Source organism: Typopeltis vanoorti, chromosome 22, assembly GCF_054136105.1.
Source record: "Typopeltis vanoorti isolate ZY-2024b chromosome 22, IOZ_Tvanoo_1.0, whole genome shotgun sequence".
Taxonomy (NCBI): Eukaryota; Metazoa; Arthropoda; class Arachnida; order Uropygi; family Thelyphonidae; genus Typopeltis; species Typopeltis vanoorti.
This window is the reverse complement of record NC_143570.1, coordinates 67,263,073-67,282,924: the sequence shown is the minus strand read 5'-3', so window position 1 is coordinate 67,282,924 and position 19,852 is coordinate 67,263,073. Positions and strand designations below refer to the sequence as shown.

Below are 19,852 nucleotides of genomic sequence, written 5' to 3'. Positions count from 1 at the left end.
TCTCTCTCTCTCTCTCTCTCTCTCTCTCTCTCTCTCTCTCTCTCTCTCTCTCTCTCTTTCCTAAACACTAGAACTCTTCCTCAGTGGTCAGTGTTTTAATTCGAATCAAGAGGTGATTGCAACTGTAGAGGGAGTATTTTGCAATCTTACTGAGAACCACTACAGGGACAGGATAATGGTGCTGGAGCAGAACTTTTCAGACCCCCCTCGTGTATATATATATATATATATATATATATATCTGTCTGGCTCCCACTGATGACATCAAAATAAAGATCGAAGCTGGTCTAGGTAGTGGCCCTCACGTGCAAAACTTTGTTTTAGTATATATATATCGACTGTGGTCGACCTTATTTTGGCCAGACAGATAAATCTGTTTCACTTCGTCTTGAGGAACATAGACGTGACATCTCTTACAGTAGAACACGAGCGAACGCCCTTTCCAGTCATGTCCTCTTCTCGGCAAACTCTAACCTTGAAGAACAGCCACATCAGGTTGACTGGGAACGCACTACTAATTTATATATATGCAAGGATGAATTCGAAAGAAGAATTATTGAATCAAAAGAAATAGTTCTGGACCCTTCACATTTGAACAACAATGTAAGCTACAATTTTCCTGATTCCCATAGCGCACACATTCAACTCATGCCAACGGTAGCACGCGGTCACCTATTCAAATATGACTGTTACTATTCTACTTTTTATTAAGCTGGAAAGTAAGTGTTTTTTACCTTGTTATTTTTGTCTTATGTGTTTTATTTGTCACCTGAAGAAGTCGGAGCACCGATAAAACTAGTCGTGATGTATTAAAGGTTTTTTTATACTTTCTCGGGTTCTAGTCAGTTAAATTTATTTTTATAAATGTATACATCCCGAGTAAATCATAATTTCAATAATATATATATATATATATTTATATATATATATATATATATATATATATATATATATATATATATATATATATATATATATATATATATATATATATATATATATATATTAGATTATATGTAGAAAGTATTTTACCTTGGGTATAATAAATGTTAAAAATACCAAGCAATTTTAAACCTGGTTTTACTCCATTTCCCAAGTAAGCAAACAGACAAACAAGTCAAGATTGCGCCTGCAAGTGATGCAAGTCTAGCTGATCCTACAGGTAGTGCAAGACCAAGGCAACTCGTGATAAAGGTGGCATAAGCTCTGATCAATGGAGTAAAACCAGGTTTAAAATTTCTTGGTATTTTTAACATTTATTATACCCAAGGTAAAATACTTTCTACATTTATATCTCCTCCAGAGATTTTTATTTAATAACTCTAAAACACCTTATCTAGCCTAGCTCCCACTGATGAGACCTGTTTTCAGCGACCCCGAGAGAAAGCTCCATGTTCCAGTCCTTCTTCAAACCTGTTCCAGCCTATTCCAGCAACAGTTTAGGAGAACCAAAAAGAGCGCTCCGATTGAAATTCTGCCTTGGTAAGATTCCTTTGTTCTTTTTGTGGTTTTTTTATGCCTATACACGGCATTCCGCTATTTTATAGGAATAGACTATCCTTGGAAAGTCTTCTTCCTTTCTTTCGTTAAATAATGTCTTCGGTTTTACCGAGGGTAAGGACCCTCGGGTTCGAAATAGATACAGAGATCGAGAAGAGGACGTTTGCTAGAACCATTATTGATAAAGTAGGGGCAGACAAAATTTCCGGTTTCACACCTTATGGGGGTGGAAGATTTCAGGTTGTTTGCACGGACGTTGCAACACGGGAGAAACTGCTGAATGGAGTAGAATGCAAAGGGAAACTTTATCATCCTTTTGTGGTGGGAAGCGTTTCCAAAACAGTTAAAATTGATCGATTCCCGCTCGAATATTTAGAAGAAGACAGGGATGTAATAGTAAAAGTCTTCTCGAAATGGGGAGCCGTCCGGGATATAAAAATTGGCACGGATGCTGATTTTTCTCAGTGGAAGTCAGGAGAAGTTTCGTTCTCGATCATGATGAAGGCAGAAATCCCAAACTTTGTCATGATCGGGTCAGCGAGGGTAATGGGCAGTTACCCCGGCGTAAAAAGACAGTGCTTTCGGTGCGGATCACTGGAACACTTAGGCGCGGACTGCCCCAAGAACAAGTGCAGGAACTGCATGGGGGCAGGACATGCACTAGCCCAGTGTTCAAAGCCTACAAGTCATGACTACCTGACTGCAGATAAGACAGTGACAGAAACTACCACTATAGATCCTGACGTTTTCCCAACACTCACAACCCCAGTTATGGTGATAACAAATGACAAAATTCAACCACCTGCTGGCAACAAGAGAGAAGGAAAAACAGAGAAAAAAGAAAAACGAAATGCTAGAAAAATCATCGAAACCGAGGATGAAATGGAAACGGAGACTAACACCAATGCCACCAAACGACCTATCACACCAGAAGAAGAAGAAAATAAAAGAACCAAACCTAATTACGACAGCCCAGCAGAAACGTCAAGTTCAGAGGAGGAGGAAGAAAAAGGAAATAAAACAGACACCCATTTAGAAACAGATGAACAGGAACAAAGAGACGATCTAAGACCCATAGGAGAATCCCACAATCCTAGAAAAAAATCTCATAGAGGAATTCCAGGCAAAGCTGAAACAAAGGCAATATCAGAACCGACAAAGTTCCCTCACGCAATGGCCAATGCACCTATATTGCATCTGTTAAAGGACTTCCCCGAGGAGGAGGCGATGCTACGAACAGCAATAGAAACATTCGGAGACATTCAACTGATAATCACAGGACAAAACGGGCCAAGAGTCGTCAGTGCAGATGGAACGACGTGTTTGTCGATAATATAGATGAAATCACTCATGAAGAGATCAATGATTTTATCGATGCAGAGGACGACGTGTAACTAGCACTGCACAGAGGCCTCTACATGCTAAACCACGTCCGTGGAGACAAATTAGCAGATCTCATCATTAAAACCCACAACAATAGACGGAAGGAGGATTTAAACCTCGCCTAACAAGTCAGTCGACTCCTAGCATTGATCTGCCAGGGAAGGAAGGGAAAAAAAAAACTTTCCTTTAAGTTTTGTTTCGTTTAAATTTTGTCCACACAGGAGGGGATATCCTGAGAACCTGGGCTGCGAAGGCTTACACCGAAGCGGTGCAGCTCCTTGTGGGCTGCATCACCTACATCAGGCTCTTCCCCCACTCTTCTCAGTTTAAATTGGTCTTTCATGTCACCCAGTTGTTGTTGTTGTTGTTGTTTTTGTTCTGTCTTTGCTATTAGTGATATCTAACTTCTTGTGTCCTTTCTCAGTTCTTCTTTTTAGGTGTCCTCTTTCATTTGTTTTTCACTCCTTTCGCCGGCCAGACATCTGAAGAGATGACTGGCCGTCGAGAGCTGAAAAGAACGGATGGAGGGAGGAAATGTCAGAGATCTGCTTGGCGATGACTCTTGAGTGTGGCCAAGTAGATCGACTGAGGCCTCTTTTAACTACATACTGCTATCAACTCTATCTTTTCTACTCCTCTCTTACTATCAAAGCTGGCTCTCAGCACAACTTTTTGACTCTAAAGAGGCCAATGATGATGAGATATGAACTCCCATTCTACCTCAATAAAGGTCGAAACCGGTCTGGGTAGTGGCCCCTTGCCTTTAATACAAAACATCATACATCCCCTCCTTGGAGATGTGTTTTGGCATTAAGGGTAAATATTAAGATTAGTGATCAGAGATTTTTATTTAATAAGGTTAAAACACCTTATGGTAACTTGTTCTGATAAAATACTTATAAGCTCTGTGTTACTAAATCTTGGTATTTCTAGCCTGGCTCCCACTGATGAGACCTCAATAAAGGTCGAAACCAGTCTGGGTTGTGGCCCCTTGCCTCTAATACAAAACATCATACATCCCCTCCTTGGAGATGTGTTTTGGCATTAAGGGTAAATATTAAGATTAGTGATCACAGCTTATGCCACCTTTACCACGAGTTGCCTTGGTCTTGCACTACCTGTAGGATCAGCTAGAATTGTATCACTTGCAGGAGCAAACTTGACTTGTTTGTCTGTTTGCTTACTTGGGAAATGGAGTAAAACCAGGTTTAAAATTGCTTGGTATTTTTAACATATATATTATATATATATATATATATATATATATATATTACGTGTGTGTGTGTGTGTGTGTGTGTGTGTGTGTGTGTGTGTGTGTGTGTGTGTGTGTGTGTGTGTGTGTGTGTGTGTGTGTGTGTCAAAGATACCAACAAATTTTTTTATACTTGGTTTTAATCCTTTTCCCAAGTAGGAAAATAGTTTCGTGCGTGAAATATATTCACGTCTAAGCTACTTGTATATAGAGGCTAATGACTTCATATCACTTGCGTTAGTATGTATCCCATAATATAAAGTACACCCACTTTAGGGCGTGTATAAGGCAATGCATAATGGGAAGCTACACTAACCAGACCAATTTCGACCTTTATTCAGAGCACCTTTAACTTCTGCATTTCTTCAACCTTGGTATCTCTCCCAGGTGTGGCTGACACTGATGAGACCAAAATAAAGGTCGAAGCTGGTCTAGGTAGTGGCCCTCACGTGCAAAACTTTGTTTTGCTTGGGGAAAGGATTAAAACCAAGTAAAAAATTTCTACATATATATATAGAATATATATATCCTACATATATCCTATATAGATCCTATATATATGTATATATACAGGATCTAGTGGTGGCCAGTGAAAATTTTAAGTGGGGATGCTGCATATATAAAATTAAAAAAAAATTTTATATGTAAATAATTTTAATATGTAAATTTATTAATAAATAAATTCACATATTAAAATTGTGAATTTATTAAAAATATTTCACCCTCACCACGAACAAACACCAATAATAAAAGTTTTATATCTCATAGAAATAACGCACGCATGAATACAATTTATTTCTAAGCAACACTGCCCAAACAAGCCAGTGTCGAAATCACTTGTAACGTGCAATGACAAGCGCAAACGAATATCGGTGAACCTAGCTGCATTTGGCCGAACGCGATAATTTTGACACTGCGTTGGATCGCAGTGCATTTGTTTCGTGTAACGATAATTGAAAATATATAATTCTTTTCATTTCTGCAGGGTTAGCCTAGTGGCTTTGCATTTTGCAACCATATGCCTGGGGAAGGAGTGTCCCAGGATTGATTCCCGTCGAAGACGTGAGGAACTTGAGGATGTTCCTCAGGCACAGCCAAGTTAGCTGGTTTTAGGCGCGAGCAGTGGGGTCTTTTCCGCCAGTTTATCTTGCGCTTTTCATCCTGCAAGCAGGCAAACCGGCCCACTGAACATACGTTTCTACAGCCAAAAATATATTCCCCCAGTGGCAGACTAGACGACAGTCTGGTCTGCAACTGGGGGAATATATTTTTGGTTAGGAGTGGTACTAACAAGTAGTCACATCTAAGTAACACGCGGACCCCGCATAGGAAGAAGGAATAACGCGTAGTGAAAGAAAGAATAATTCTTTTCATATTTTGAACAGTGACACTTGTCATAATTCAGCCTTGTGTCTGTAATAAATTAATAATTATGTTATTTTAACCAAATAAAAAAAGATTTACAAAAAATAGTTCACCAACACCACGAACATGCACCAATAATAAAAGTTTCATATCTCACAGAAATAACGCACGCAAGCATTCGATTTTTTTGTAAGCGACACTATCCAAACGAGCAGTGTCGGAATCACTTGTAATGTGCAATCACAAACGCAATCGAATATTCCAACCGAGAATTCCAATTATTTACTATTCAATCAATGTCAAAACATAAGTTGTAACCTTTAACATGTTGTATTGCATTGACATAATGTTGTAAGCATTGTTATTATTTATAAGCACAAAAAAATTTAATTTTTTAATTTTTTTCTTTTGGGGTATTTCGGAGCAAGCCATCACTGATAGGATCATATAAAAGACTAAATATTCATAATTCAGGTAACCAACTGATATCAAGACATCAGCTAACGCCTTTTTATTCCCATATAGAGGGAGCAGGCGAGGCCGTTTTAGCCCTGTCTAACTTTTGGAGACTGACTGGGCAGTTCAATCTCCACTGGTACCCAATCAGAGATAGCTTGCCCAAGATTATCACTAATTATGCGGCATGCAGTGAAGAGAGAGAGACGGCTCTACAGGTGTCGCCATCTCGTGTTCCCTAACCCTAACACTCGTATTTAATGTCTGAAATAATGTGGGTTCTATGGTCGATTTTCTTGAGTTTACGGGACGAAAAACCGCTTGCCCGTGCCAGAGATCGACTAACTCGGGAACCGGTCGAAAAAAGGCTTAGAAAAATTTCCTCTAGTCCCCGACTAGACTCGAAACCAAGTCTTCCTTCGAGCGGCCAAGCGCTATGTAAACGCCACATCCACTGAGCTACACAGGCTCTTTTAGTGGAGCAAAATATATGTATTAAATACAGAATCCAAGAAAAAATGTATTGAAAGAAAAAGACAAAATGCAGAAAAATTATGTATATAAATATAAAATCATTCCATTATTAATATTACTATTGAACTGTGTATTGTATTACTGCATTATACAGTGAACTGTATGCACATTCAGGCTCTGAATCTATTGAACCGTGTCAATCCATATATAAATACGATGGATAAATATTTAGTTGAAAAAATAAGCTAACCCCTTTTTGTTATTGGGAGTAAGCGAGACCGTTTTAGCCCTATCGACCTTTTGGAGACCTGAATGGGCAGTTCAATCTCCATTGTTAGCCAATCAGAGATAGCTAGTCCAAAGCTATCCAATTAATCGGTACACAGTGAAGAAGACGGTTAACAAGTGTCGCCATCTATTGGTCCATAACCCTAATCCTAATTTTTAATGTCTGAAAATAGTCTGGGTTTGATGGCCGATTTTCTTGAGTTTATGGGAGACAAAAAACTCGAGTTTCGGGGAGAAAAATCCCGCTTGTCCATGCCAGAGATCTACTAACTCAGGAGCCAATCGAGAAAATGCTCGACTGGTTCCTCTATCGGGCAACTAGATTTAAACCCAAGTCTTTCTTCATGCAGAAGAGTATCTTAGAGTTCAAACGCCACTTCTACTGAGCTACATAGGTTCTTTAGTTAGTTTTTAAAAAACGGAAAATTATTTCAAAAGTGATTTGGAGCTCTCATACACAACAGCCAATAACCGGACCCCTTATGGCGATGCACAAAATCCTGAGCATTAAAAATCCGAAATACTACGTAATATTACTTGTTGGATTCAATATCCACTTAATTTGAATAATATGTTTCCTTGTTTATATATATATAAAAACACCATGTATGATAATAAACCTTGTCATTGTCAAAAAATTATTAATATCTTGACCTTTACATATATTGTCACTGTAAATTGACAAAATATATAGAACGCCTACATACTAAAACTCCAGATCATTGAGGAAACTACCCCATCTGAGAGCAGTATTCAATAGTTGGGCAGATTTGTGATTTGTATAGGGTTAAAAGCTGTCTGAAGCAAAAGAGAACCTATTTTTTATGCAGAGGAGACAATATTTGTGATATGTTTGTGCCAAGAGAGATTTGGGTAAGATGGGAAGAAAAGGTTTTTTGTTGTTGTTGTTGTTGTTTTGTGGAAATTAATACAGAGCTGTGTTTTGCTAGCATTGAAGTTAAGTTTATTCAAACCCCAGTAATGAATGTTGTGAAGATTGGAATTTAAGGTAGTAGAGGTTAGATTTCTGCAGATGGTGGTTTGTGCTTTGCAAAGTTTGTCAAACAGAAGGAAGTACAGTGGACTCCCTATATCATCAACAAAACTGTATATTTGATTACAGTCAGCTGAAGTAAATCGCTTATATGTGTGAAAGTCTGGGATGAGAGCCTATTGCCATTCTACTGGACACTTCCTAACACCCACAACTTATGTGGCAGAAGGTGACAAAAAACAAAGGCACTTTCCTCTTCACAAATGAGACGATTTTCACCATACAAGTGTTTAACCAATCGAGTATATGCCCCAGATAGTCGCACAGCACTTGCCAGCACCCATGATTCAGAAAGGTCATCATCCCACATCAGTGATGGCCTGATGGAGGGTGATGTATCAGGTGGGAATTCCAAGTTCCATTTCTGTGAGAAAGGGGTCAAGACCTCCACCAAAGTGTGTGAAGACACTGTGATATGGCTCATGAACAACACCTTGTTTCATGTTAGGCAGTAGACCTTCCAACAGGACTTGTCCCCTGCACTTAAGGTGTGGGCCACACAACAGTGGTTGGACAAAGACTCAGAAATTTCCTCTTCATAGATGAGATTTTCACTATTCAAGAGGTTTAACCACCAATACAATAGAGTACATGCCCTAGATAGTCACACAGCACTTGCCATAGTACCCAAGATTCAGAGAGGTCATCACCCTGTGTCAGGGATGGTTTGATGGAGGGTGTATCAGGGGGTATCCAAGCTCCATTTCTGTGAGAAAGATATGTTAACCATGATCAGCTATGCAAGAACTGGAGCAGAAGTAGATAGCCAAGAAGTTGGCTATTTATGTGGGTGATGATGATGCAGTTGTACCATCTGGGTGTAACAGTGTTAGGTGTATTGCTGGGCAGAAGTTAACGACCAATAGCTTTGGCTAGAGCTCAGAAGTCATAGCTGCCATTTAGGCAGAGTTTCCTGCTTTTAGATCTCTCAAAGTCAGTTTTTAATGTGTACAACACTGGTGCACCTGTGGTATGGGTGAAGCAGAGCTTAGATGTTGAATGGTAATTTAGGGTGGAGTGGGGAATAAATGTTTCTGCGTTGATAAAATTATTTTGGTGATTTGTTCTGCACATAGGTTTGACTTGGATGTCTAGAAACAGTAGTCGGACCAGGGATAAAATGCAGAGAAGTTGCAGAAGAAATTCCACTTGGATTTCTATTAATGCCATACAATGTGTGAATGTGAGTAGTTTTGCATATGTTGCTCAGATAGAAGATGCAAGCGTTCAACATTTTTAACAATGGGGAAGAGATCTGCATTAGACTGTGGTCTGAACTGCTAATGATGGTGGTCGGCGGTATATGACATTGGTGTAGTTGTGTTCAGTTGGTAGATGAGTGGTAGAAACAGAGTTGTAGAGCAGGTGCCCTCCTTTAATGAGTCTTTGGACTCCCTAGAGATGTCGTGCAATAATAATAAAAATAATAGTATTTTTTACCTCTGAGAACGAAGTTTCGCTTAACAAAGTGATTTCCTGGAACGCATCGTCTTCATTAATCGAGGTATGACTACACTTCACTCTCTTTGTGCATATCACAATATCTGACTTAGTCCACATCTACCAGTGTTCTTTATAACTATTTATCTAAAAATGAATGTTGCATTGTATCATATAGTTTATTCTATAACATCCTGTACAAAACCGGAAATATAATATAAGAACAGTATTTAAAAAGGGCGTATATCCATAAAATATGTACTTTTTTTCAGAATTGATTATATGGAATGGAAAGTGAATATTGTGTATTTCATAAATAACATTTATATTAACCATTATCAAAATATCAAATGGGGAAAGAAAGAGAAATATATGACACACACACACACACACACACACACACACACACACACACACACACACACACACACACACACACACACACACACACACACACACACACACACACACACACACACACACACACACACACACACACACACACACACAATTACATACTAGCAAACTTTCTAGAAATTAAAAATATGATCGTGTTCGAAGTTATGGTGACTTCGCTAATTTCGCTAATTAGTCGATTTCATATTTCACTGTTACAATTACTAAATCTTTCGATCATTTATTATTGTATTACTCAAGCAACAGTTTAAAAATTATGTTTTAGCTTCAAAAATGAACGACCTTCCATTCTAAACCTACAATCCATGAGGAAAAACGATAGTTTCAATTGCTACTGCTTGGATGGATTAACTGAGAATTAAGGAAGAAACTGAGTTAGCAATAGCATTTTTGTTGGAATGCTGGGACTTTCGCCGGTTATCCTTTCAATGCTTGAATATTGTTCTTTGTATATCATCAGTGCCATATCCTTTTTTGGAAGGGCACAGCAGTGGGCAATGCGGCTTACATTTACATTCCGAACTTCACAGATTCTGGCATGAACTTGGTAATAAGTATAATATTTAAGTAATTAATGACTGATTAATCTAATAATTCGAAGTCTTGGAAGTAGCTTAATTTGATTGGTGGCTGATGCCATTCACTGGCTGCGCTCTCTTAAAGAAAAGACGACTTCCCCAACAATCTATATCCTTTCTTCTACTCAAATTACAACCTAAGAGATTTGTTTATGATAAATAGAGATGAAATTATTATATTGAACTTAGAATGTAGAGAATTACACATGTTATGTTGCTTGTCTGATGAAACCTAGCTCCAAGATCATTCGGTAGTAATAAACGTCAAAATGTTTATAACTTAATTAGACATTGCTAAGTTCGCTACCATTGAAGATAAAGACTATCGCGAATGATGTAAATTATTTACTGCTGAGTAAATACTGCCATGTTTATTACTACCAAGTTTTGCACTTTATCAGTTGCAAAACGAGAAGATAAAAAAAAAATCAATCGCCAGTGAATTAGTATGTTATTCAAAATTACAAATAAGGCATTTCACTTTTATAATAAATTTCAAGCCGCATTCTTATTTGGAGAAATCGCTTTTTAATCACCCGTTAAAGACATCTGTTTTCGAGTTTTAAAATATTTAATATAATTCTTCAATTATTTTAAGTATTTATGCAGCATATAGAAAATGCAACATATTATGTTGCATTTTCCCAATATTCTATATCTTGTTGTTGTATTTTGTAAGCAGTTCTATAGAGCTGCTTACAAATTACTGTTTTAAATACAAAACCAAATAAAATATTCAGACCAGATATTATATTCTGCATTTGATTGCTTAACTAAAAAATAACTAAGCCTTGTTTTCAAAAATTATCTCTATGATTTGTGTATCGTAAGTTCTAAATCAAGCACTGAGCTCAACTGGTCTCTTTTGCTGTTGATGAAAAACGGAGATTTCTCAAGCATGTGTGTGTGGGTGGTGTGGTGGGAGTGAATCTACCACTTTATTGCGAAGTGGGCTAAACTGCTACCTTCAGATAAGTCTAAAAAGTCAGTTGACTTGGTTTAAATTAGTGCCAATATACTTGACTGATATATTTGCCTTTGTCTAGTATCATGCGATTGGATTACAACTCCGAATTAAACATATAATATAAAAGAGCAATTCTACTTAGGAATCTTTACAGATAAGAGAACCTTTTGAAAAACCGCAATTTTATGCATGTTCTAAAAGACACTAAAATCGTTTGGTTTTTGAAAATTTCAGTTTCTAGTCTAAAAAATGAGTAATGCCTTGCAAAATATGGGATACAAATACAAACGTAGTCTAGAAGTAACAAATTAGAAAGATGATATATTATTTCTCATTTCATTTCCGTACAAAAGTCATAGATTAATTTTGACTCGAAAAAACTTGAAACACGAAAATGTATCTAAGACCGAAGAAATAAATTAGACAGTACGGATAGTATTGTTTTACAATCGCTTAAAACTCCTAGATTATTTCTTAAGTCGAAAACACTTGAAAAATTACTTAACTGCTGTTACTGCATGTTGACTTTTGAAGAAATCTTTCAAAATATTTATTGCCCTTGATTTTTATTTGCAGCAGTTAATGTCTATTTTTCAGATTAATTTTATGTGCTTTTAGTTAAAATAAAAGTAAAGTAAATAATAATAGCACGCTGTTAGTACAGATTTGTAAAAAATTATTTTTTATAACGCATACTTTCTGACGAAATTTAGAGAATCATGATAAACATGGCAGCATGTAATGTTTGCTGTACATTTTTATAGATATATCTGATCCACACACGAAAGACCACAAGACCTATAGCACATTAGTGCTCTGTATGGGCAAGAAGAAAAGAAGAAAAGAGGAATCTCCTTCATATTGTTTGAGTAGCTGAACGTTGTATTTTTTGGGAAAGGCAGATTGGGGTAGACTGTTCCAAAGAACAGAGGTAGATGGTGTGAAAGAGGAGGCAGTGAACTTGGTTAGGTGTTTCAAGAAGGACTGTAAAAGGGTTTGTTAGCAATTGCTTTTCTACTTTAATGATTCTGGAGGAAAAGAGTGACGAATTCAGCAGAAAACTGTTCATGGAATTATCTGTAGATGAGGCAAAAGGCCGAAACTGAACGTCTAGGATTTTCCAGATCTCTCTCTCTCTCTCTCTCTCTCTCTCTCTCTCTCTCTCTCTCTCTCTCTCTCTTCTGAACAGAATCGAGTAATTTTAGAGAAAAGTTTGGTGCACCACCCCAAATATAGGATCACTATTCCATGATTGAGCTGGTTTCGGAATTGTATAGAATTAGTAGCTGTGAAGTAGTGTTCTGTGCGAAAAGTACACCAAGTTTTTTGGGCAGCTGCAGAAGTTATAGCTGATATGTGTTTGTACTAGGAAAGATCGGAGGTATGTAGGTCAGTCCAGAAAAGAAAATCTGATCGTGTTTGGATATCTCAGTAGTACTGAAGATAAGTGGAAGGGATGCTAGCTCTTTCTTGCAAAAGATCAGATAGGATATGAACAAAAAAATCTATTCCTTTTGCTACCTTTGCCATGAACCAAAAACTCACAGGGATGTTTATTTGTTTTGCCTAACTGATATGTAAACTATAACACTAGAAAAAAAGAAAGAAGTTCTTATGCATATCTTTCTGTCTGCTATAAAACCGTTCTCACGCTCTGACTTGTCTACCCCTCGGAAAATTTGTTTAGCTACTGAATTCAGCCTTTGATAAGCTGTGATGTACATTTCATGAGGCGACATGACTTTGTCAGGTGAGGTCTCGTTTAAAGGAAGTAGTTATACAAAGATATTACGGGAATTTGGAAATTATTATTATTTTTTATTTTTTCCCCTGTAGAAATATAGAAACAGTACAGAGAGTTTAGAGGCCGATACCTGAGATAATATGTGAGCAATGGAATGGTAACTGTGAAGAGAGAGAGAGAGAGAGAGAGAGAGAGAGAGAGAGAGAGAGAGAGAGAGAGAGAGTAAATTTGCATTGCAATGTTTGATATAAAGATTGAAATGGGGGGAAATAGAAATATGAGCTGGTGAAGGGATTTTGTAGGATAGACAAAGGAGATATTTAATACCTGTGTTTTTCTTGTTGCTAGGAAGGAAAAGGAGGAAGAGTTCTCCGGTCCTTCCTGGATATTGAGTAAAAATATAGTCTCCATTGGACGCAGGAACATATCTTTCTTGGTTAATTGAACATGTTTTTGTAGTGATGGACACGGTGATAGTGAGTAAATTTAAAGAGACGTGCGATCGGGATTATTTGAACTGCAAAAAATCTTGTATAATTTTTAGATTTTCCTAGAATTATATTTGATAAATATAATAAGTATTATCTGAGCCAGAGAAAGGCCCACAATTCTCAGGTCTCCATAGAGGTATTAGATATAGATGCTATTTCAATGGGTATTTCTTGCGTTCTTTTCTCATATTCTTCAATAATTTATATAAAAAAAACTAACTCACCTTTCTGATTATCTTTACTGCTCTCTATTTGTTGTTAATAGTTTGCAAGATTCTTGCTCCATCTTTGGTTTCGCTTTTATGTACTTTTAAAAATAATTCTTTGCTTTCACGTTTCTCTTAATCCCTTCGATTAGCTAGTACATTTGTTTCTTCTTCTGACTTTAATTCTACTTTATATACAAACGACTAAGAGTCGTTTGTCTAAAGTGTGAATAACCCTTATAAGGAATTTTAAATAGTAGAGAGATGAATTACCTAGTCTTATACTGGGTGGTATAGTATAATTTTTTTCAGTAGAAAACTTGGGTTGTTCATCCCATAAAACAGACAAAGTTGCCAGAAGAACACTTCTAGCACTACTTACAATCTCATTAAGTGTTTTCTGATTGATTGCTGTATGCTGAATGAAACAAACGCAGGTTTCCGGGAGAAAAGCTCTGCTGACTGTTTATAAGGACGGATTACTCACCTTCTGATAATTACAAGAGGAAGTTTCTCCAAACTATTCCAAGAAATTTATCCAGAGAAATTTGGACTGCTATATCGAAAGCGGCAGAATTCGAACCGGTCATCGTTGATTAATCAGTGTTCGCCTCCAGGCAATAATAGACTGTCTGTTATTTTGAGAAAACTGAGATGAGCGATGGGACAATAGTTTGATATCAGTTTGTTATATACCGTTTTTGGCATTTCCTGAATATAGGGACATTTCATATTGATGGGTATATGCTCGATGAGTATCAAAGTAAGAAGTTCCTATCCATTCTCTGTTTACTCCATGAATATGCATGGAGTAAACAGAGAATGAATTGACTAGTTCATTGAAACAGGAATTAGAGAATAGGAATGACTTCACGAGGGCAATTTGTTTTCAATATTATATCAGATACTTTCTGATTATTAAAGAGAAGAATAGAAGGACAGAAGTTTTGTTCTATGGCGAGGCGAGGGACTAGGAGGGTTGGACGGAAGGCGGATATTCTTTATTTTGCACTTTCAAAGCCAAGATTTGGATTTGTTCATAGTATTGGTCTAGTTTCAGTGGAGACTGAATGAGAAGCTTTGGTTTTTGTCACGAAATACGTGAAATATGCTGAAATTTATTGAAGAACCAAATATAGTACACAGAAGAAAATTGCATCTATTATGTAGTTGGAAGGAGACGCGATTAAAGAGAAGATCAAGTGTATCACACTTGAGTGAATAGTGAGCATTAACTTGTGTTCTGGTAGAAAAGTGAATAATTTGTGGTTATTGCTACATATATTTTTTAATATTCGCTGAGGATTTTTGACATTTTCAATGAAATAAGGCTTATATAGGAAGAGTAGTGAAACTTTTTCTGTTATATCACTGATGGTGCGTTGATCTTTGGTTGGCAATTCCACAATTAAATAATTCTATATTTTATGTCGTCGTGATTATTGTGTACCGTTTATTTGGTCATTAGTTCCTTCACTTGCACTTAAAGAAGTCATGCAATTAAGACTATTAGTGTATTAGTTAAAACCAGTGATTTTCAACCTTTTCCATAATACGGCACGCTTAGACTAATTATTAAAATTCTGCGGCACACTAAAATTATAATCTTTTAATTTTTTTGATGATCTAGCAAAAATTAGGCATAATTTTGATTGATTTATACACATAAGAAGAGGGAAGACCAGACACTAATAAATAAATGCGCAAATTACGACATTATTTCTTTCAATTAATTTTTTTCATAAATCTCGCGGCACACCAATGTGCCGCGGCACACCGGTTGAAACTCGCTGGGCTAAACTATTACACTATTAGTGTCTCTAAATATGAATAATTAGTTACTTCTGTACTAGTTACGCCTGTACTTTTATTGGTTATAAACTTGCCTTGTAAACTGTCCAAGCAAGTTTAACTGTCAAAGCAAGATAAACCAACAAAAACTGAACAGAGTTCAACGCCTTATATCCATACGTATAATTAAAGGATACAAGCAATATCTTTCGAGGCAGCTTGCGTTATTGCAGCTCTAACACCGATCTGCCTGAAAATAGCAGATCGGTGTTAGAGCTGAAATAACGCAAGCTGCTTCGAAAGATATTGTCCTGTATCCTTTAATTATACGTAAGAATTATCTCTTATATATGAAGTCACTTCCGGAAGATATACCGAAATTAGAACATCCATCTAAATTGCTACGACCGTCTGCTTCACTACAGTAAGTTCCCTCACCCAGCAAAGAAAATAAATATTAAGAAGGAAAGCTCTGAAAGTGACGAATTCCATATATACACTGACGGAAGCATAACTGGAGGGAATGTAGGCTGTTCTTTCGTTTCTTATAACAGGCAGTCCATTATACAAAGACACTGCTGTAGATTGCATCCGCTGTATTCCAACAACCAAGCAGAACAACTTGCTATAGTTCAGTCACTTACATATCTCCAGGAATTAGAACTCAACACCTCTCAGCAAAAGACAGCAACAATTCACAGTGATAGTAGAAGCACTATAGACGGCATAAAAAACCAGAACAACCATATTGCATTAATAGAACAGACAAGAAATCTGGTTCGAAATCTCACTCTAGAGGGATGGGAAATCAAGTTCTGCTGGGTGAAACCGCATACTAGAATAGCAAGAAACAAGAGAGCGGATCAGTTGTCTAAAGAAGCAGCTAGAAACGAACGGTTAGAAACAAGTTACCAGAAGTACTCGAAATCCGCTATAAAAACACTTGCAGAAGAGAAAAGTCTAGACATGTGGGAAGAAGAAGAATGGAAAAGTTCAAAAGAGGGATAAACAACAAAAGAATTCTTCCCTAGCATCAGAAGCAGATTCCCGCTGAAAAAACACGCCATTTCTCCTGGTTTAACCACCCTACTAACGGGACACGGAAAATTGAGACATTAATTACACAGATTCCATATCCTGGAATCACCATCGTGCATTTCCAGTCCACACCTTCAACAAACTGTTGACCACATACTTTACGACTGTCAGCTATTGGACTCCGTCCGGATGTCCCTAGTACAACACATCATCACTTCTGGAGACAAGTTGCCAGTGTCAATACAGAGACTTATCGAAAAATATTACATAGAATTAATTAATTTGCCAATAAAATTAACTTCCAGTCCTTGTTATCTAACATAAATACTGATATTATGTGAATTATACTGTATAGCGTTAATATATATATATATATATGTGTGTGTGTGTGTGTGTGTGTGTGTGTGTGTGTGTGTGTGTGTGTGTGTGTGTGTGTGTGTGTGTGTGTGTGTGTGTGTGTAACAATATAAATATAAATATGAAAACTGATAAGAAAATATAAATAGAAATGTTAATCCCTCTTGTAAGCTACATGTAATATAAAGCATTGTAATGCAATGGAGCATGTAGGAATAAATTACCTCCTGGTAAGGTTACTATTGGGAGGAAAACGTAAAACACACACACAACTTGTAATTTAGCAATTTGTAATTTAATAAATAAATAAATAATAGCTATTGGCTATAAACAATAATAAATAATAATAGCATTATAATAGTAATAAATAATAACAATTGGATATGAACAGTATTTCCAAAAAAAGAGGAAGAAATGCCATTACCTGATTCCACGTAATGTCGCATCCCATAGAAAACATTACGATTATCAATATTGCCAGGAGTAAAGCGTCGAGAATAATTTTCATGAAAGCCATTTGTTGTAACTGCTCTTCGTAATATTCTATAGTATTATTATAATTTTCTGTATCATTTTCGGTCAAAAGCAAATTCAGACTTTCATTCATTGTGTAAATGAAATTCTCTGAAGAAGAAAATTAAAAATATTTCGCTTCCGTGTACTAGGAAAGTAATTCAAGTGCTTTAATCAAGGTATGCATATTGTGCACATAGCCTGCGAATAGCAAATGAAGTAAATGTGCACGTGATATATTGACACGTGCACACTTACTCAACAGCAGCTATTTGCAGATAAGCAATCATGTAGGAAAAAGTAAAAAGTTACGCAAGATTGGCTACATTTCTGAATTTCTGAGAAGCTTCAATAAGACAAAAATGTCGCAGACCTATTTTTCCTTCGCATGATTTTGAAAAATGTTGTGGGTTGTGTTTTTTTGATATAAAAAAGCTGGTGTTTATGTACATTTCATTAATCTTTTTCTGGATGAGAAAATGATCAGTTATTTTGCTGTTACAGCATTAACATCTAGATAGAATGCTTCCAATAAATAGAATTTTTCTCATTTCGGCAGATGTTGCTGCTAAATAAGTCATTAAAATTCGAAAAAACAGAACCCACTTCGGTTGGACAGCAATGACGATGCTCTTTGCTTAAAAAGCCCTATTTTGTATTCTCAATCGTGACATGAAGAATATTAAATAACAGCTTTACGAATGAAACTGAAGTGGACTGTGTTATAAGGGGTGGAGAAATTTTCTTTCTAAAAACTTGGTTTTTACACTGTAAAACGGGACAATCGGCTGCGAGAGAGCATACGCATTAACTGACAGTGGACTCTGCAGAAGGGATTAAGAGACTCGTGGTAGCCAGTGAGCTAAAATACCTAGGAGTAATAATGGACGAATAATTCACCTTCATTAAACACATCTCAAATGTTCCCGAAAAAAGCTAACAAATAGTAAACCTCCTAGCTAAGTCGGCAAGTATAAAGTGGGGATTACGCCAACATATACCGGAGCATGCAGCATAAGATATACTACCACGTATATCTTATGCTGCACCTGCGTGGAAACATACACTAAAATCAGAGATAAACCAACAAAAAATAAACAGAGTTCAACGCCTTATAGCCATACGTATAATTAAAGGATACAATACAATATCTTTCGAGGCAGCTTGCGTTATTGCGTTATTCCTTAAGATATATCGAAATTAGAACATCGATCCAAATTGCTACGATCGTCTACTTTACTACAGTAAGTGGCCTCACCCAGCAAAGAAAAAAATATTGAGGAGAAGGAAAGCTCTGTAAGTGACGAATTTGATATATACACTGACGGAAGCAAAACTGGAAGGAATGTCGGCTGTTCTTTCGTTGCATATAACAGGCAGTCCATTATACAAGAACGCTGCTCTAGACTGCATCCTCTGTTCCAACAACCAGGCAGACAACTTGCTATAGTTGTTCTGCTTAAAAAAATCTGATTCGAAATCTCACTCTAGAGTGATGGGATATCATGTTCTGCTGGGTGAAATTTTGGAATAGCAGTAAACGAGAGCGGATCAGTTGGCTACAGAAACAGCTAGAAAAGAACGGATAGAAACCAGAAGTACTCGAAATCTGCTATAAAAACACTTGGAGAAGAGAAAAGCCAGACATGTGGGAAGAAGAATGGAAAACTTCAAAAAACGGATCAACAACAAAATAATTCTTTCCTAGCATCAGAAGCAGACTCCCGCTAAAAAAACACGCCATTTCTCCAGGTTTAGCCAACCTACTAACGGGACATGGAAAATTGGGACATTAATTACACAGATTCCATATCCTGGAATCACCATCGTGCATTTTCAGTCCACACCTACAACAGACTGTTGACCCTATACTTTACGACAATCAGCTATTGGACTCCATCCGGATGTCCCTAATACAACAAGTCATCACTTCTGGAGACAAGTGGCAAATGGCAAGACAGAGACTTATCGAAGAATATTACATAAACGTAATAGAAGTATTGTAATGCAATGGAGCATGTAGGAATAAATTACCTCCTTGTAAGGTTACTATTGGGAGGAAAACGTAATAGTTATTGGCTATGAACAATAATAAATAATAATAATAAATAATAACAATTGGCTATGAACAGTATATTCCAAAAAAAGAGGAAGAAATGCCATTACCTGATTTCACGTAATGTCGCATCCCATAGAAAGCATTACGATTATCAATATTGCCAGGAGTAAAGCGTCGGTAATAATTTTCAACAAAGTCATTTGTTGTAACTTCTCTTCGTAATATGCTATCGTATTATTATAATTTTCTGTATCGTTTTCGATCAAAAGCAAATTCAGACTTTCATTCATTGTATAAATGAAATTCTCTGAAGAAGAAAAATAAAAATATTTCGCTTCCGTGTACTAGGAAAGTAATTCAAGTGCTTTAATCAAGGTATGCATATTGTGCACATAGCCTGCGAATAGAAAATGCAAATAAGTGAGCAGGTGATATATTGACACGTGCACACTTACTCAACAGCAGTTATTTGCAGATTT

The 19,852-nt window shown here is 36.7% G+C and overlaps 1 protein-coding gene across 1 annotated transcript in view; it reads right to left on the bottom strand.

Moving 5' to 3' along the window:
• LOC150094471 (sodium-dependent organic anion transporter-like) overlaps positions 1-17,520 on the bottom strand; it is a 111,908-nt gene extending 94,388 nt beyond the window's left edge. Inside the window, exon 1 of the mRNA XM_090412263.1 lies at positions 17,226-17,520. Within this exon, the coding sequence (XP_090268389.1) occupies positions 17,226-17,408 (183 nt within the window). The 5' untranslated portion in view covers positions 17,409-17,520. The remainder of the gene's footprint in view (positions 1-17,225) is intronic.
• Between the last annotated feature and the right edge of the window lie 2,332 nt (positions 17,521-19,852).